Raw genomic sequence first — 20637 nt, forward strand, 5'->3', positions numbered from 1 at the left:
CAATTCACGTTGACTTTAGCTAAAGTGAAACATATCAGTGTGCAGAATCTGCGCTTTCTGTAAGCTACTGTGTTTCCTATCAATGCATAGAAGATGCACAAGGTGTTCTTTATTGTTAGATGTATTGTGATTTTTTCTGAGTCAGCAACTGACGTCACATATTCCTACTCAGGTGTTCATAAATTTAGGTTTTGAGACAATGCAAATATATGAATTTTTGGCTTTTTTGCTAATCATTTTCCTTACATACCAGATAGACACAACAACACTGAGAACTTTATTATTAACAGAGAAAAGCAGATTTTTGCATTGGCATGAAAGGGTTAATATCTGCATTCATTTAGACTGATATGCTTGCATTATTAGAAGAGTCTATCATTATAATATAATTATAATAAACTGCATTTATTTAGCATCTCTCTTACACTTCAATCATAACTCAAACCTCTACACAAGCGCAAAAAAAGACAGAAAATAAAAAGTCATACACAATAGTGGGTTTTAATCCACCCAAACCCACAATACAAATTCAAATTATCTAACATTTTTTCTTCAGCAAAGTCTCCTGAAATTTAACTTAAACGAACATAGGGACCTTACAACCCCACACATACTTAACACCAGGCATTAGACCTTCAAAACTCTTAAACTCTACAGTAAGAATGTGCCAAATTGCATTAAGGTAATCAGGCGTTACTGTGAAACTACTTTAAACGTATTTGGCTCTCAGTCAAACTGAACTGCTAATATCCCTCAGTGAAAACAAGCACATAGCCAGACCAATAGCCTACAGTATATTTGTAACAATTACGCCTTGTATTCATTAGACTCCTGAGAAAGACTAAATGAGATTCCCTAAGATGTTAATATGGTTGTGCTAAACATGCTAAAGACTCCATAGACTTTTTTTTTCTTTATCACCAATTCTCCTTACCTGCTGTAGTGCAGTGTAGCGTACAGTATAGGAGTAGTCATGGTTATCAATGATTTCAAAGTCACTGACAGCTTCTCCTTTAAGTGCCCCAGTAAAGTGAACCTCAGGGGTGGCCTTGCCCGCTCCTTTTGTGTAGACTGTGAAGTGGGTCGGCTTGCCCACCTCCACACCTGTAAACCATTGACATGATACCAGTCATTCTCCCAAAACCGTCTCAAAACATGTCCAGAAATATTTCAGTGTCATAAGTGTCACACAGATCAACAACACTCATATAATTCAGTAGATCAATTGAAGCTCTAAACTGTACAGCAAAAAGTTTAGTGAGTTTATGCTTTAAAGTGTTTAAGCACTTTTTACTGTAATTCTCACACCTTCGATGTGTCCATATTTGCGTTTCTCATGACTGATATTTATCTTTTTTTGTCTTTTTATTTAATAAAAGGGGTTTGTATTGCTTTTATAACTGTTGAACTTCTTTACTTTCATGTTTTCCTTTTAAACTTCAGAATGTGAACCAAAACAACAAAAGGTTTACCTCAATGTGTTGCAGTAATGAAATTAAATAACAAAACACCCCATTTTGCAAAATGTATATCTATCTTCAAATTCTGCTGTGTTGCGATAGTGAAAATTTGGTCATTTAAATTGGAAAAATGTTACTAAAATCAATCAAAATAAATAATCCAGGTATTTTTAATTATTCAAACAGGCATCACTGCTTGTATATCCAAAAAACATTAAGCAGTAAGCTAGTTAACTTAATTTTTTCAAGTATTATAAGAATAACCCTTTCCTTACTCTCAGAGACACAGTATCTTACCTGTCTTGCAGAGTCCGGGACCTTCGGCTTTGACTTTATTAGCATCATGGGAGGGGTCCACTTTAATACGGAAAGGGCTGATAGGAATTTCCTGAAGAAGTCAACAGGAGAATATCTTTACTACCACAGTGAAAACCCAGCAGATTCATAAACTGCTACCCAAAGAATCCGACAAACTAACCTGATCAGCAAACAACACCATGATGGTGTATCGTCCAGGGCCAGGGGGAGTGTATTTGACGGTGAAGGTGTCGTTGTCATTTTTGATAATGTCGAAGTCAATGTCGGCCTCAGCAGGGCCTACCACTCCAGGAGCACACTTGATTCCAATGCTAACATCTCCTATAGGGCCAAAGAGCAAAAGAATGGCTTAGTTGGGAGTTGCACTATAGTATACATTGTCATTAAAGGGCCTGTATCGTGAAAAACTAATTTCCTCACTTTTTCAAAACAAAGACTTTGATGTATTATTTAATGGATGTATTTTTAAAGTTTCAAAACAAACTGTTCACCACTCTGTCAATACATTCTAGAAACTAAGCGGCAAAAAATATGGAAACTATGGAAACTATATGGAAACTAAGCTGCAAAACAGCCCATTTGAATTCACTGCTTTTGTGATCATGAAAGCCAACACATTCACATATATACACCTATTCAGCCTATAGCAGTTTAGCACTAACCACTTTCACATAAGTTATAAGACGTGTTTCAGCGTTAACTGTTTTCTGAACAAGTCACAATGCAGGGCAGCCAATCAGAACTGATGTCATTTAAAGGTACAGTTAGAAAAACTGTTTTGTACGGGATAAATAGAGGTTTGGATAACAGTCGTGTAAAATGAAATACAACTGGTACTCAAAAAACACACAGATGTCAGAAGTAGACCTCAAGTGGAAAAATGAAATGCAATAAAATGCAGGATACGGGCTCTTTAATAACTGTGGCATGAAACAGCGATGCAGACCGACCTTGCCCAGCCTCGCTGCAGTCCACTGTGAAGTAGGTAGGTTCGTTGGCTTTCAAGCCAGACTTCTCCACTCCTGGCCCATATACCTTCACATTCTCAGGATGGCTGCCCTCTCCAATGGTCACCTAGATTTGTATCAAGAGGCCACTCATTACGTAAAGCATGACAAGGATAAATACAGGACATGATTAAAGTGAATAATGCAGTGAATGCAGCCTTTCATTCATAAGCATCATTCTTTTTTGATCACTACGCTACTGTGACAAACAAAGTGATTGGATCAAAGGTGAAAAAATTGATATGAGGCAGTAGTACAGAACACTTTAGCATATTTCTAGGCATATATGTTTCATCATTTAGAGTAACAGCACTCTTGTACTTTCTTTAAGTAAAAGTGCGCAATAAATCCTAGAATAAATACAGTTTATTAAAGTTGTATTAGTACTAGTGCCATTTTCCTTGCACTCAAGCAAGCTCTTACTCTGAATGGGCTGTTGGGGACATTGACTTCACCCCAGGTGATGATAATGGTGTGCTTGATGGGCTTTGTGGGGATGTAGACACAGAAGAAGGTGCTGTCACCATTGTCTGTGATCTGGATGTCAATGGGGTAACCTTCTGAGTCCTGAAGGCAACAAGCAATATACAATTCAGAAAAACATCCATCATAATACAATACTTTTAAAAGGTAAAAGTTTTTACTTTTAAGAATTACATTAAGCCTTTTATGTAAAAAAATATATATTTTAATTTACTACTAATATTGTATTTTAAGAAACTCTGACAGTAAGCTTCAGTGTCCAACACAAGGAGATAACAGGCATACAAAAATAATCTCATACAAAGGGTTTGAATCAGCACCATCATTGCTTTAAGGGTCAGCTTGTGTTAATAGAAGAAAAAAGGAAGGTAATGATGAAAATTAAGGGCCACTACCTGGGCGTAGATCTTCAGCTGGCCTCTGCCTGCTCCTCGTGCATCTATAGTGAACTCTGCTGGTTTGTTCACAATGCATCCAGTGGGCTCCAAGCCAGGACCATAACATTTCACCTGCAACAAAACAGAATAGCCATTACTGTTACGTCTCTTTATTGTTATTTTCACAACATGGGCTTTATGAGGTTCTGTCTGACATTTTTGTCAAAATTATATTATGTACATACAGTGAATCACTAAGTGCTGTTTATTGCTGTTGTGGCAAAATTTAATTAAAAATAAGAACTGTTGAGTAGGTATTTTAAAAAATACAATCCTTGTATTGTAAAATGGCATATTAAGTTGCTGTTATGAGGTTCTAGCTGCAGTCAAATCAGTGCAGCTGATGAATTTGGGATACCCAATCAAAATCCATATTTTACTCATGTGCCCAAGCTCAGCAATGAGCTCTTCACAGGGCATAGCAGCTCAGCAGCTTGGCTAAGAAGCCTAGTTAAATTAACTTTTAGATATTTTAGAAGATTGAGTGAAATCCTATTAACTAATACCAACTAATTTAAAATATAGGTTTATTTAAGTTAGAAGCAGTCATTTAGCTAACAGCTACTAATGGTAAAAGCTGTGTTCAAGGCTCAGCTAAAATAGTGTCATAAAAGTACATTTTAAATAGTTAATTCAGTGAAAGGCTGAGACACAAACGGCACAGAGAACAAGACAAAACACACACAGATGCAGAGAATGGTTCTAATATTTATGCACTACAATAAATATATATTAAGAAATAAACTTTTGTGAACTTGTGAAGCTTTTTTCCCCTTAAATCATGCTGCACAATATAGTTATCTTATCATCATACTGCTTTTCTCATATGCATGCAGTGCATATAGTACTAAATTTCCCAACTCTCATAATGATGTAGTTTAATAGATTTATACTGTGAAATTAGCCTGTTCTGCTGCTTGTTACACATGAAACTTGTGAAAATATCTGAAAATAAAATGAATGCAAAACTGTACTACGTTGTGTTACACTAAAACAGCTTCCTTTATATCTACCTACATTTTACGCGTTTTAGGTATTTATGGTAATGGAGTTTGAGTCTTGAACAGTATGGTGAAGTCTCCAGTCTAATGTGGGTTTATCTGCCGACAGAGACTCATTTCTAAACTTGAAGAGCGCTCTCTGAATTAAAAGGTTCTGTCTGTGTTGTCCAACTATTTTAACATTCAGCAGTCAAAAGTAAGACAGTGACTTTGTTAGGATATGAAAGGTGATCCTATTACCTTCTCAGGGAAGATGTCATTGGCTGCAGGCAGGATGTGGGCCATGAAGGGACTGTCCTTAATATCCTCGTCATCACAGATGACGTGGACAGCATAGTCGCCAGGCTCCGTGGGCCAGTAGAGAACGTCACAGGAACCATCACCCTTATCATCGCACTCAATCTTGGCCTGCGACGGGCCTTCAATGGAGAATCCTAGATAAACACACAAACATATTTCTCAGATTTATTTAGATGTCACAGTAAATCTGAGATTATCCTTTGCACCCAATAAAAGAGTCTGGAAAGTATTTCTCAGAGAGCAAAAATAAAAAAAAAAACATTGGAGAAACTCATACTGCTCATTACGTTAGGGGAGACGAGCAGGAGTTTATAGGCTTTCCTGCCTGCTCTCTGCCACACTCACACCCCATAAACACTGAGTCTCAGGCTCCAGGGCCCCAGGCTGGACTGAGTGTGTGGAAAAAGGAAAAGAAACAGCAAATGCAGCCTTACCCAGAGTTCCCACCTCCGTGCCGATGGCCTCCACCACAAAGTCAGCTGACTTGCCCACCATGCCTGTCTCCAAGCCTGGACCCCAAGCTCTCACCTTCTGCGGTCCTGCATCTTCACTGACCACCACTTCAAATGGACTTTACAAACACATACATGCAGTGAGGGCAGGGTAACAGTGATGGCTTGTTGTTTAAAAAGATTCATTAAGATACACACAAAGTCATTCAGAGAGGTTTGATATGAAATGTTCCATTCTAGAAAAACTTATAGAGTAAGAATTGCTCTCAGTGGTGGTGATGGGAACCAGACGTCAAAAGGGTTTAATGCCTCTAAAAGCTCTCTCACATAATATTATTACCTGGAATGCGCTTCCTGATGACAGATTGTTTGGAGAAAAGGCTTTGATTTAAAATGTATTATTTTTTACATATACTTGACAGAGACGTACATGCGGGGCATTGTTAAGCAAAGTATTGCCCAAAGAATTTACCACTATTTTACCATTAACAGCACTACATAAAGAAACTCAGAGAACACATTTAGGTTCACTGGTTGTTTTAGATATTAAATAAAATGGCTACATTTGTGTTGTTAAACGTTCTGACCCTTTGTTCCTATCACCACCACTGTAAAGAAATCTGAGTCAAATCAAACTGAAATATGCTGAATTTTTCACAAATTTGTGGAATTCACCTTTAATGACAAATCAGTCATGTGTGAAGGAGCGTACCTGCGTGGGATGGCATGGCCGCCCCAGGTGATGATCACAGTGTATTTTCCAGGAAAAATGGGGTAGTAGTCACACTCATACACTCCGTCACCCAAATCACGCACCTTCACAGGCTCGTCTCCACCCTCTGAACACATGCAAACACAACAAAAGAAAGACACCAAAATTTAACATATGTTCACTTTCATATCAAAATCTCGCACCTCTGTCTCTGTTTTTTTTTGCAAAAAAATGCACTTGCTATTTATCTTACATGAGCATTTCATGATGAAAGGATCATCAGAAATAGTCCAGAATTACCTCGAATACAATCTCATTATATTAAGAGGCCATTTCTGATTTAGGGCTTTTTACATAAAATACCTTTAAATATTTTTTTTCCAATTTTCTCCCAAAATGTAGTCATATTCAATTCCACCCATTCGCTAGGATTCCCCCAATCTCACAATACCAGTGCTGAGAGGGTGAAAGCAAACACAAGCTTCCTCCAGGTCATGTGAAGCTTCACCGCACCTTTTCAAACTGCTGCTAACGCAACACCATTTTAAAAAACTAGTACAAAAACTTTAAAGGGCCCGTGTATATCCTACATTTATCTATTTTTTTACCCTCCTAACGTCCACTTTAACTAACATTTGTGTGGTTATATTTATCCAAAACAGTCATAATTTCTTCAGTACATTACCATGTTCCAACCTTCTTGTATCGCTTAGAATTAAACAGTCTGTTTTTGTTACTGTGTCTTTAATACTGATGTACGTAAAAGATCCTAAAAGATACAAATAAGCAGGGCAGTTCTCTCACATATATTTTGAGATTTTGTGCATCAGTTTCAGAGTTTACTCACTTGGGCCTTTGATGAGGACTCTCAGGTCTCCGCTGCCTGCTCCTCTGGTGTACACTTTAAAATCTGCCACCTCCTTCACCCGCACACCTTTGGGCTGCAGACCTCGCCCGATGGCCCGGCACGCGTTTGGATTACTCGCTGGTGAGTTGGAATAGCGGTTAGGCATAAAGAAAATGCACATATTTGCACATACAAAGACACTAACACAGGGACTGATATACAATCAAGATACATTAGATACAGCTGCAGGGTTTTAGAGTTAGTTCTGATGAACATGTTGTTACAAATGGAAGAGTTATGCATGGGCATTCACTACGGAGTAAAACAATAAGAAAAATGAAATGAAATAGGACAGAGAGATGCAGAAATTAAGAGAGATGTTTATATTAGGTTTTTACTGTGCATTTAACTAAATACAATTAAAGAGGAGCAAACTGTCTCCCAGTGCTAGCTTTCATCTGATCTTTTATTTCTTATATATCTTTTATTTCTTCTATCAAGTAGGTTATGCCTTTTAGGAAAGTGAACAAAAAAATTAACTGCGATCAAAAGCGCAAATCATACTCTGACTTGCTGGAACTTTCTGCAGTGCTAAATATAGATAATCAGAGGGAAAAGTGTGGGCAAACAGGTCAGTCTCTCCAAAACAGAATTAGTCATCAGCTGCGGTCAGCAGCCTGTAATGTTACTGAATCAGAAAAAAATGGATTTATGTCAAATCTGCGGTTCTCTTGCTGGGTTTCCTACTTCGCAGTGAAGTTACTAATGAGCTCCTGTAGAGTAATAAAAGACTATTAAATCTAGTCACATGAAAGAGCAAATCCAAATGAACAGTTATTTTAAAAAGCAACTAGTCGAGCTGTAATCTCTGTCTCACCTAACAATATATATAACAAAAAGAAAGACAAGACTGTACAAAGGAAGGTCGATATGCTGGTAAGACCATTAGTACACTGCTGTGAATTCAATAAGTTGTGTGGCAACTTATTGTTTCCTTTTGCATAGATCACCCACAGGTTAGAACAAACATGGAGAATCAAAGCATCCATATTCTCTGTGTTAGTCAGCAGCAAAGAAATTTCTAGGATCAAAATAAACTTCCAGATTGTTTTCGAAGGCATGAGTTGCAGAGATGGTGATGGTGATGATGATGATGATGATGACGACAATGAAGATGATGACAGTCATGCTGCTCTATGACGAAGACGCTTTTATCTTTTTCCCAAAACTAGACGGTCACTTTGACAATAGCCCCTTGATGCTCTAGCAATGCATCTGGCTCGCAGAATATTTTTCCTTTACATTTTGGGATATCATGTTAAGCCTTATACACTGAGTTGCCATTTCATCATATAGGTGCACTTTTTAGGTCTGCTTTATTACTGACTATACTGTATATGTTGCTGTATAATTTAACAGCCCCCCTTTAACCCATCCATAAATAGAAAGAGAACCGACTTAGGGCCGGTTTCTAACTGTGCACCTACAACGTGTACCAACATGGTAGGTGTTTCTAATAAAGTGGTAGTAAGTGCAAAGAGGAACCATATCATACTGAGCATCTCATTCTAAGAACTTGGCGATGGCCTGATTAACTTCTTTAAACAGTGAAACGTATCAGCATGTAAAATCGGCACTTTCTGTGTTGCTGTATTTTCTATCACTGTATTAAAGACGCACTAGTCATCCTTTATTGCTAGATGTACTGTAATTTTTCTTGAACGAGCTCCTTCACTGTTATCATCGGTAAGCACTTATTCTTTTGTTTAATCAGAGTTGCAATACAATATGACTGATGTGTGACTTACCTCCCAATTGCTTATTTAAAAATGTAGTTGCGAGACAAACTACATCAAAATCGACATATTTTTGGCTATCCATATTTTCTACATATTCACATCTTTGTATGTCAAATGAATGCAGCATTAAGAAATCATGCAATTAACACAGAAGAGTACATTAAACGGTAGAAATAGCCACATTTTTACTTCTGCCTTAAAGGGTTAAAAATCTTAGCAGCGCTTCCGTTCTCTCCTGCACACTCCAACCAGCAGAACACACGCTAAAATTACATTATTCTGGCATTGTGCTAAAAATGGTCCATCACCTACACCTAAGTATAATATGTGGTCAGTGGTGGTCCTTCCCATTGATGTATGGAGTGGATGGAGGCTGATAAGAGATGAGCTACAGTCAGTAATTGTTTGCCTACAAAAAAAGCCTCTGAATATGACTTCTTTCTTCAACTTCTATGTATTTTAACATACTAGAGTAGTTTACAAACTACATACTATGTAGTTTAACATACTAGAAAAAATAAATAAACCTAAAATGTGCAATAACAGGCCTCATTCTATATTTTTTTTTCCACCAATATGTTAAAATTCAGCAAATAAACAGTAATTGTGCACTGAAATGTGCAGAAGTGGGAGAAATCTATAGACGATGTGTTCACTTGTTGTCACTTCGAAAATCAGCAAAATGTCAATGATTGTAGCTACATTGTATCCAATGAACTGGCCACTCAGTGTATTTCATCACAGGCTAGTCAGGGTTAAAATTAATTGGAGGACAGGCTGGGTTGAGAAAATATGTTAAATTTAGAATTATTACTCATTAGAAAGCATTAGATGGTTAAAGTATCACATCCAGACCAACTGTAGAGGTCATGCTGGTGTGGTTTGCTTGGTGACCTCTCAGGACTAACCAACGGAGCATTTTTTGAAGGTGATCGTCCAGTGATGGCTTTCTTTTTGCGGGGTTAAGACGACATTGGCAGCCAAGTCTAGTTGTTATCTATTTTGGCCATCTAACACATTCTCTCCCACATGCTTTCTTCCACAGACACTGCCACACGTTCCGTTCCCTCCCTGCTGAAAGCTTTATGCGGGGGTCTGCTGTATTCAGCCAAGCAGCAGCACATGCCAGACAGCTGATGGGACAAGGGGTAGAGGGGCGGCATGTCTAGATGGACACATCAGGGAGAGGCAGGATGGAGAATAGAGGGACAAAGAGGGACAGGGAGGGACAGGGAGGGACAGGGAGGAGAGGAAAAGCGACCAAGCTTCTGCAGGCATGTGCCGCGCCCCAGCAGCCCGTACTAACTTGGTCGTCTGGGTTTGGGCGGCGTTGGGGGGGGCACTTTCTTGGTCTTTTCGTAGGGCGGCGTGCGAATAGACTGGGGGATTATCTGAACCGGAGAGCTGGCCGGCACGCCGCTCAGGGGAGCTAGAAGGACACACAGGCCAAAGAGAATAATACAGGAACACATTTCATAATGCGTGCGTGTTGGGGAGGAGGAGGGCAGTGCCGAACCCCCAGAGCAGAGAACACAGAGACCCCCGGAGAACAAAAAAAAAGTAAAACCACATTCCAGTCTAGACCAAAAGAGGGTCTCTCAACCACATTCAGCATCACACCGTCTCTACACACAGTCTTTATTCAAATGATTAGTGCACAGTTCACCATTAGACCCGTCACTAGAAGATTTCTATTAGATACAGCAAGGGCTCTCAACCTTATTACGCATCATTGCTGCCATAAGAAAACCTTCTATTTTATATTCCTTTACAGCATTTGAAAAATCCAGCTATGCTTTACATTGTATGAATTTTTCCCATCAAATGGACCAATAAAAACGTTGAAATCAGAACTACAAGGTGATTGAAGAAGATTTATCTGATTTCAAAGTTCCATATTTTTACAACCGTGAGGCGCCTAGGAACCAATCACATACCAACTGAAAGAGGGGTCACAGAGTTTCTGAAGATGGCTCCCTTCAGTCTGTGAGGAGATGGAGCAGAAAGCGTTTTGCGTTCTCCACTTCAACAAGAGTGAATACGTCATAACTGTGCAACGTGATTTTTGTCGGCAGTGAACCTCCAGCAGCTCAGAGTGTTCGTCGTTGGTGCCACAACACTGGATGATCTCAGAAAATCACATTAAAAGAGCCGTGAGTACAGTGACATCCAACATGCTCAGTTGAGTATGGGATGAATTTAACTGTCGCGTTGATGTTGTCTGTACAGCTGGAGGAGGTTCATATTGAACACTTGTAAAATTACATAATAAACTTCATGCTCACTTAAACCATTTACAGTTTACTGTATTGTTCTGTAATGATTTGCAAGTGAAATAAATCATTTTGAAATCAGATTACTCTTTTTGAATCACCCTGTATTAGTTCTTTTTAAAGGGCCCATAGATATTTATTTTTACATGAGGATTTATCAAACTCTTATCGCTTAGAATAAAACAGGCTGTTTTTGTTACTGTGCCTAGGACTGATTTATGTAAATGAGCTCTGTTCTAATTTGCTGCCCTGTATTGTGCCTCATTCAGAAAGCAATCCTGGCTGAAACACTTCTTATAACTTTAGCATGAATGGACATAGCTAGACTGCTGTAGACTGAATAGGTGGATATTTATAAATGTATTGAGTTTGTGACATCTTAAGAACAATAAATTAAAAACAGCCTGTTTTTGCAGCTTAGTTAGTCAATATATGTAATCCAGAGTGAATGGTGCACTTTGAAACCTGTTAACAATGTTTACATGCTACATAAAAACCTTTTATTTCAAAAAGAAAATTGATTTTTTCTTATGATGGCGATGATATGCTTATACACAACTGTAGTGTTCAGCTCAGGCTTAGCTGATCCAATCAATGTCAGCTCTAATCTCTGACTGAGGAGTCTGGGTTGAATACAAATGTGCAAGCTAATAGCTTGAGAACCCTTGTTTTATGGATATATGAGAGTTGGGGAGGGTAAAACCTATTAATCACAGTCATTAATAGATCAGTATTAGATAAATAATATTTCAGACTATAAGATGGGCCTACTGGAAAGTGGCTCTTACCCTCTGAGATGTGGACAGTGAATGGGCTTCTGGGTATCTGCTGGCCAGCGAATGTCACATAAACAACATGAGGGCCTTCTAGCACAGGGCCATAGGTGCAGCGGAAAATACTGTCCCCTTTGTTCTCCAGGATGATCTCCACTGTGTCCCTGCGGCCCTGAGAGTCCACGATGATCACACCTACGTCACCTGCACCCGCACCTGAGGAGACACACGTGAAAATGAAATGGGCTAAGATTGACCAAGATCTTGTATGAACATAAAAGAGCTACATTTGTGTAAATATACACAATTCATTTCACAGTGGTATGCAATGTTCACAAAGGCATTCAAAAACCGAAAAGCTTAAAAAATAGTGACTAAAATAAAGTGCAGTATCTGTTGTCCACCTTCTCCGTCCCCTACCTGCAGTGTAGATGTCAAAGTACGTTGGCTTATTGGCCACATTGCCCACTGGTTCCAGACCTGGGCCTCGAGCCTGCACCTTGTTGGGGTCTCCTAGAGCTTTGGATACATTGACTAGGAAGGGACTGTTGTTAATGTCCTGCCCAGCAAAGAGCACCTTCACCTGGGCACAGAAACAAGCAGCATCTCCTTACATGACCTGTCCTATTGAAATTAGTCAATGTGAATTAGCTAATGCTAAATACAGTGGCTTTGGAAAGTATTTGAACATTTGTGCAAAGTATAAATATATTAAGTTCATTGAGTTAGGAAACAAAATGTCAAAGCAAGTGGCATCTATTCTAAACAGACCATTCCAAGACAAGCATTTTCTTTCTGGCAAAGTTTTCTTTCAAGGGTGGCTGCTATGTTTCAGATCACTACTGACTTCTGCAGACTTGTATGCAAAATGCCTTTGTGCCCTTCTGAGTTCATGATCCCATCAGTGAACACAAGTTCATCGACACCACTGTAAGATAAGCAGCCCTAGACTTTTGACGTTTAAAGCTCTGTGCTTTACGGAACAATTAATGCAGTCTAGTTGGAATTCGTCTCCAAGCTTTCTCCACACAAGGAGTCTACCATAAGTTTGATGTTGTGCTGGAAGTGTTTTTCTTTGAAATTAATTTTATGAAGTAATCTAAAGAACTTCATTGATTACCAATGGTTACATGGTTAAAGTGACTAAACACTTTTTGGGGCCACTGCATGTGTACGTAAAAAATATTTGCTGCCTTCACATGGACTACTGAAAACATATTAGATGCAGATGCTGTGGCAGATCTATGAGATAAAAAACACATCTTATCTTTATGGTGGGTACCTTATGAAGTCCCTCCACTTTGGGCACATAGACTACAGAGTAGCTCCTGTTCTTGTCATTGTTAGGGATCACTCTAGCCTGGTAGAAAAAGAGACAGAGGAGAGAGGATGAGCTAAGGGAGCATCATGCAACTTTACATACAAAACATTATGCTACAATATGTTTCTCTACGTATATCATATATAGTCAGTCCTGCAACTATCATAAAAAAGAAAAAAACAGAATTATGCTAAATATAGAGAGCCTGCAAACAACAACTAGTGTACAGTAAACGCATAAATGGCAACAAGTAATTATTTTATTAATTTAATTTTTACCAATTGCAAGATTTTCCTTCTGCTCTGCAGTTTGTTTTTAAGTTGAATTATGAAAATATATATACTCATTAGTTTTCATCACCTTTTATATATGTAAGTCTACTATCTACTACTTTCCAACTTGTTTAAAACTAAACATTGTGATACATATCATGTATGAACATATCATTATTTTTCCACGTCATTCATTCTTAACTTTGATGACAACACAACTGAAGCTAACAGTTTGGAAAATAAAAGTGTGATTAATTCTCAAAGATGACCTCTTCTGTATGACCCTCAGGATCCTCAATGTACACCAAGACCTCTCCGAGCCCCGCCTCCACCGTCTCCACCACAAACTCAGCTGGTCTTAATACCATGTTGCCTCTAGGCTCAATGCCTGCAGAGAGAGAAAGAGAGAAAGACAGAGACACAGAAAGAAAGAGTAAGAGAGGTAAAACAATAGCAGACATAAAATTTTTGTTCTTTTCGATCTTGATTGTCCAGACTGTCATGAAAGGTGACCCTCACCAGGTCCATAGGCTTTGGCCCTTTTGGGGTGCAGAGTTTTGGAGCGCAGCGGGGCTCCTGGCTTCAGCTTGGCTTTGGGGAACTGAGATAGGTAAGTCATCACAGAGTGTTCATCCACATTTGGGTCCACGATCTCCTCAGGAGCAATCACCTGCACAGGACAATAGTCAAGCGGTCAAAGATCAGTAGAAACTGCTTGGGCCAGCATACACATACTACGCATACACATACATGCTACGCACAGGTACTCGAATACTCGGTTAACCATTCAAGATGGCATAATTTAAATACTGAAGTCACTATTCAGTCTTTTCTTAAGTTTCATCATGGAAACACAGACAAAATATACAGACTAACAATTCAGTGAAATGTTGCTCATGTTTGTAAATATGTGACTAAATATGTGGTACTCTGAAACACATATGCCCAAACGTGAGCTTGTTGTTGTGGGCGTGTTAAAGATGTGGTTGGTATAGTGTAGTGGGTAACACCGCTGCCTTCTACACTGTAGACTGAGGTTCAATCCCCTGCTCGGGCCAGGACCCTATGCTATACCAGTAAGAGTCCTTGGGCAAGACTCCTAACACTACCTGTGTTTAAAAAAAAAAAAAGATCTAATTGTAAGTTGCTCTTGATAAGAGCGTCTGCCAAATGCTGTAAATGTAAGGACGTGACTGGGAGAGCAAAGATGGCACAGCTTTATCCCTAACTAGGCTAGCCACTCTAGCTGATGCTGGCTACGTCCACAAACAATGAAAATATATTTCACTGATAAATAATATGTTGCCACATCACCCACTGAGAAGAAAATACCTCATGTAGAAGACAAGAAGTCCTAATCTGCATCCAACATGACACTGATTAACTTATCTGAAGAGGCAGTCTCCATTACTTATTTAATACGAAAACCTAGTGATGTCCCTCAGCAGGTTTTGAATAATAAAACATGTTGAAACATGGAGGTAGGTGATGGAAAACGCAGAATTGGATAAAATCGTATGTAAACCTCCCCTTTCCTGCGATTATCCAGATATCCGTTCATGAACTACTACGGATACTGGAATATCAAAATGAGTTGGGATGCACTTCTTAATTCTGCCAACAAACATTTTGACAAACAACGGAATGTGTTTGTCCTCCAGTCTAAAACGGAGTAAACCAGATAAAACAGTGGAAGTGACTCAAGTGGAGACCACATCAAAAGACACCTCAGCTGCAGTCAAGGTGCATTTGATTGCTCCTAAAGTTTCCTGCCATCAGAAGAAACATGCACGAATGAATGAAGGATACTGGGACAATCACAGAGCCAAATTGCAAAGGGGATCCATGAGGAGAAACGGAGAGAAAATGGGAATACGTGTGAGTACAGACAGAGAGAGAGGGTGGGGGAGAGAGAGAGAGAGAGAGTGGGAGAGAGAGAGGAAGGAAGGAGAAAGGTCAGAACCATCTGGCATGCACATTTGACTCCTATTAAAGGGAGAATGAATTCAGACTGCTGTGTGTCATTATAGCTCTCTGAATTACAGGTGCAATCACTCTCTTTTCTCACTCACACACACACAAACTCACAAAACCTGCACTAAACATCACAGATTAAGTGAGAGAATTTGTGTAATGACTTCGAAATTCCAAGGTGCTGTCATAAGAGCTTGTTCATGTTAATGCTCGTTTAATTTAATGTGCCATTAGTCAAACCTTCTCTTATAATATACGGTCTGAAACCTTTCTAATAAAGCTAGCCTAATCACTGCTCTTTTATCTTTTATGTTCATCTTCATTATATCAAGATAGATCACTCACATTCCTGTTTTTTATGACTTCAGCCATCTGTCTTCCCTCTGCACTTGCGAGGGTCAGTTCACTTCTATTTTGACAACTTTCAAGTTAGAACATCAAACTTTCTGAGAACCATACTTTGCATTTCATAGTTTAATGACCATAAAATGACTGACTTCTCTTCAGCACTGCTATCCTTTCTTTCACCCTTCCCCTGCCTAAAAAAGGCAACCGATATACATATATATATACTGGCTGATATGACTGATAACGTCAGCCGACACTGACAACCCACAGTATTAACCGTATGATTTAAAATGTTGACAATAATGAGCAGATAATTAATATCACAGAAAAGTTTTTCTCACTTTTTTTGAAATGAAACACTTTGGGCTAGGCTCCTTAGCTCCAGTGAGGGGTAATATTAATGCTACAGCACAAAAGATGTTTTAGGCAATTAGATGCTTTCAAATTTGTGGCAACAGTTTGGGGAAGACCCTTCCCTGCCCCAGCATGACCCTGCTCATTTGCACTGAAGTTATAGGGAGTGTTTCAGTTCAAACTGCTTTTTAAGGAGGCACGATACAGGACAGCACAATCAGCCCTGTGCATAAAGATACAGTAATAAAGATACAGTAATAAAAACTGCCTGTTTTATTGTAAAGAACAATACAAAAATGAATTATGAGGGTTTTTGATACATAACAAATGTCCTAAGTAGACCTCAAGAAAAACAATAACCTCTAGAAAAATGCAGGATATAGTCTCTTTAATGACTTTTTTGGTCACAGCATTGCTGGGATACAAACTCTACAGTAATCTATAGTAAACCAGATTGAAACCTTTTTTTAAATTAAGAAGTAGTGAATTATAAGGAAAATAAGAGGTAATTAACATAAAGCAAATCTGCAAAGAATAATGGGTAGCTTCATCCCCTCTAATATTTCTATTATTTAAGACTGTGAGTTTCTGCTGTTTATTTGAGTTTAAGAAGTGTGACAACTGAGAACCGACAGGCATATTTCACAATTCACAACTGACAAACATATCAGCGAGCAAAGCACAGTTTACCTAGAACTACTGGTGTATGAAAGTAAAATCTAATATATAAATATTAAATTATTTCACTGGTTATCAGAAATTTTAGTCACCTAAAATCAGAGTCTGTATCAGCCACAAAATTTTCACACTACTTGATTTTTCAAGTTAGACAACTTTCCATTCATTTTATATGAGAAGTAATATACTTTTACAAACCAATGCAAAGTTTGTTCACAAAATTTATAATTATTTTTTATTATCATTTCCATTGGTAGACACTGTCTTTGCGAGTCACTGCGCCTCTTCTCTCCACTCATGCTTCTCTTTCACACCATGCCGTTTAAGTGGCTGCTATATTTAACCTCAGGTTGCAGGGATAAGGGCCTTCTGGAAATAGTGCTACATGGTATTTAGCACAGCCGCAGAGAGGGGTGGAAGAGACAGAGCCAGAAAGAGAGAGAGAGAGACAAAGAATTCGCCCACCACCAAAACGGCTAAACTGAAACTCTCACAGCAGGGCAGTAGCTCACTGTAAGCATTCCAAAAATTCCCCCCTTTCTGTTGAGGCAAGTGGCTAAACTCTCCCTGAACCAGACACCCTGCTGCTCTGTTTTTACTGAATGATTTTACTGGGTATCGTGTATTTGCTGTGTGAAATTTGGAGTATTTAACACAGACAGAATCCATACAGATATATGGTGATGTTTGAACACTGCTGGTCAAACTATGTTTTATTAAAGTTAAAATATGTTACCACGTCCTCGACAGGGACCAACCTTAAAAGTATTTTTTTTCTGCAAATTTTAGCATTTATTTTTTATTTATTTGCTGAAATCAACATTCTGGAAAAAATAAAACATATCAAATGTGCCCTAACTTTTTCACAGAGCATATTTTATTTTTTTATTTTTTTTTTCATTATGTTAAATTCAGTAAATAAACAGTAGTGCATTAAAATGTGCAGAAGTGTCCTCGCTGTAGAGAATGTCAACTTATTTTCACTTAGACAATCAACAAAACGTCATTTGACCGGGGGTGCCTAAACTTTTGCATATGGCTGTACACATACCTCTGTTTTCACAGAAGAACTCACAAACTCAGAAGTACAAACTCAGAAAATATATACACACTTCTATGCTACTATAAGACTCTAAGGACAAATCAAAACCAAGCAAAGATACAAATGGAGTCCAAATAATAGCAAAGTTAAGGCCAGAAATCAAGCAATGCGTGAAACTCCTGTTCCAGGGTATTTATACGCCTAATGCAGAGCAGATTTGTCCGAGATACAAGATCATGTAACGCTTGCCGCCTCACACAAACACATACACACAGGGTCATTCAAACTAATGAGGCCAGTGAATGAGCAAATTAACTAATCAAGAGTTTTTAATGAGAGGAAGAAAACCTGTGGAATATGTCAGCAGCACACACTCACACAAAAACACCCACATACAGCACAATTTTCCCTTCACAAAAACATGATGTCATGCTCATGTTTTCCTTCTCCGAACTTCAAATTCCTGGTTATGCTTTCTTTTGCCAGTGAGCCTGATCCCCTCTCAGGGGGGTGTTTAGTAAGAGCTGTTCTCCAGTCACTGGTATAGTGGAAATGTTTCTGCAGCCTTCAGAATAGTGCTACACAATATGGACATTAATGTGATGTTTGTTAAAGCTCTTTGATTTCACGATGAGCACATGAGAAGCAATAAGCTATTACTATAATAGTGTGCCTCTGCCTGCTGTGCCGCAAGTGTAGACTTTCTCTTTTCTCATTTTTTTTTTTTTGCTGTGTGAACAGAAATCTAACTAACTTCTCCCTTAAGCAAATAACAATAAAAAAACAAAAGATAAAAGCGCCACTATTGTCCAAAAATAAAAATATTTTTTAACAATTATTTATTAATTCATTTTAAAGTTAATAAGTTAATAAATACATCATGATGAGATAAATATGAGGAGGATTATATGTGGATTTCAAATTTGAAAGTGTATCAACGTGGCTTGCTATAAGCATAAAAGTAACCAAGCACACCATACAGAATTGGATAAATAGAGCAACTATTATACTATTATCTAAAACATGGCACAGTCATCAACCAGATAGCACCGAGGGCCAACTAGAGTCTTTTACTGCACTTTTTCCTACTGCAGTGCTTGAACGGTGCTTAGAAAAGCCCCATTTGTGGTTATATTTTGTTTTTTTGGAGCTTATATTCCCTGTGGCCCACCCATGAATTTGTCATGCCCATCCAAAACGGCAGTCCTGGCATCAATACTGGCACCAGCTCTGGTGAAGCATGAGATTTAACTTCTTTAATGCAAACTTAAATATCACTGGATGCCACGATATACAGTATCTGGAAAACCTGACTAACTCTGGACTGTAGTCTGTAAGAACCACTATAAATCACACTCAGATCAGGAGTGTGCTGTCTACCTGAGGCACTCCAAGCCAGTCATCAGCCTGTTGCATGGCCTCCCTGGCATTCTCCACTGGCTGATTCGGGTCCCACATCTCCCAGTCAGGGCACAGACCTGAGAGAGAGGGAAAAAGAGAGATAGAGTTATAGATATGGTCAACATTTAGATGGTCATCATTCCTTTCATTGCGATGGTCAAAACAAACAAGCTAATACAGCTTTAATAATTTGCTTCACAGTCAAACTGACAGATCCTCTAAGATATCAGTTTTTTTCTATTTGCACCTGAACTACATTTTCTTTTTAAAAGGCACTACCATCATGGAATAATCTTAGACTAAACTTTCAGAAGCTCCTGAAAAATAAGCTGAATATTTTGGCAACCAATTCCCATTTTCTGCCTACCACAGGTGATTTCAATACCGGGTTCTGTCTGAAAATGCAGAGACTGAAGTCTAATTCATCATGGGAACAGTCAGCAAGCAGGCAAGCAGAAAGTGATCCACTGTGCACATTCTACAACATTCTCCAAACCTGAAGACAAATGCAATCATATTGAGTTATTCAGACCTGATACAGAATCAGCAAACATTTTCCCATGTCTTCATCTCTATTCTTTCCCAGTTAAGGGATCCAGGCACTCTAAAGTTACAGAACAGCTTCCTTAAGAAAATGCTAGCTTCTATCTAAGGTTGTATAAAAACAGAGGTGTGAGGTTATTGGACACTTGATAACAGCCTGGCAGAGTGTGAGAGGAGTTTGGTTCGAGCGAAACTAGAGACCCTCAAACCACGAGACTCCACTGCTGCTGCCAAACCCATATATCAGAAACAGCTTTGTGCATAGTTTGACCCTCTAGAGCTCCATACTCACACAGACCTGCTATTAGTTTGAATGGCTCACCTCCTGCTGCCAAAACTGATAAAACTGGAGGTTTATCACACCCTTCTATAGGCCCAGAGTGGCATTTAGATCTAAACGGGAGTGAAGTGGGGGAAACAATGACTGTATTAAAAGTAGAAAAAGTAAACATAATGAAAATAAATGGGGAAGTTACATATTTATTCACTTAGTCTCAGCTATAACTAACACATCACAAGGCCCTTCACCCTGAAGCTCCTATATAAAACTCATTCACATATGCACACGTACACATTCAAATACTAGGGCTGGCCCGAATAACTAGAATACTCATATATTATATTGGTATGTGCTTCCTTATTTAGTATTGAGAAGCTTCATCTTCTATTAATGCTGTAGACCCCAACAGAACTCTAGAACACTTATGTGGATGCCTAACAATTCAGAGAGAGTAGCTTATTTGTCACTGCTTTAAATAAAACATTTTATCATAAAACCAGGAAAAACAGCAGTTACCTAATGATCCATTAGCCTACCTGGGTAATCTTAGCTAAAGATTAAG

At 38.6% G+C, this 20637-nt stretch overlaps 1 protein-coding gene across 9 annotated transcripts in view; it reads right to left on the reverse strand.

Annotated features, from left to right (window-relative positions):
- flncb (filamin C, gamma b (actin binding protein 280)) overlaps positions 1-20637 on the reverse strand; it is a 104917-nt gene that overhangs the window by 37386 nt on the left and 46894 nt on the right. For 4 of the 9 annotated variants that reach the window (XM_036563758.1, XM_036563757.1, XM_036563762.1 and 1 more), the window contains exons 3-19: positions 19232-19329; positions 13975-14125; positions 13725-13843; positions 13145-13222; positions 12283-12445; positions 11878-12078; positions 10123-10245; positions 7018-7155; positions 6171-6297; positions 5441-5577; positions 4947-5140; positions 3664-3777; positions 3209-3352; positions 2729-2852; positions 1939-2099; positions 1758-1848; positions 935-1104 (exon numbers count right to left, since the gene is read on the reverse strand). In XM_036563758.1, coding sequence (XP_036419651.1) covers positions 935-1104; positions 1758-1848; positions 1939-2099; positions 2729-2852; positions 3209-3352; positions 3664-3777; positions 4947-5140; positions 5441-5577; positions 6171-6297; positions 7018-7155; positions 10123-10245; positions 11878-12078; positions 12283-12445; positions 13145-13222; positions 13725-13843; positions 13975-14125; positions 19232-19329 — 2333 coding nt within the window. Of the gene's footprint in view, positions 1-934; positions 1105-1757; positions 1849-1938; positions 2100-2728; positions 2853-3208; positions 3353-3663; positions 3778-4946; positions 5141-5440; positions 5578-6170; positions 6298-7017; positions 7156-10122; positions 10246-11877; positions 12079-12282; positions 12446-13144; positions 13223-13724; positions 13844-13974; positions 14126-19231; positions 19330-19784; positions 19822-20637 lie in introns of those variants that run through there. The other 5 variants (XM_036563759.1, XM_036563766.1, XM_036563760.1 and 2 more) reach the window with 2 other exon arrangements.

Source organism: Colossoma macropomum, unplaced genomic scaffold, assembly GCF_904425465.1.
Source record: "Colossoma macropomum unplaced genomic scaffold, Colossoma_macropomum, whole genome shotgun sequence".
NCBI lineage: Eukaryota > Metazoa > Chordata > Actinopteri > Characiformes > Serrasalmidae > Colossoma > Colossoma macropomum.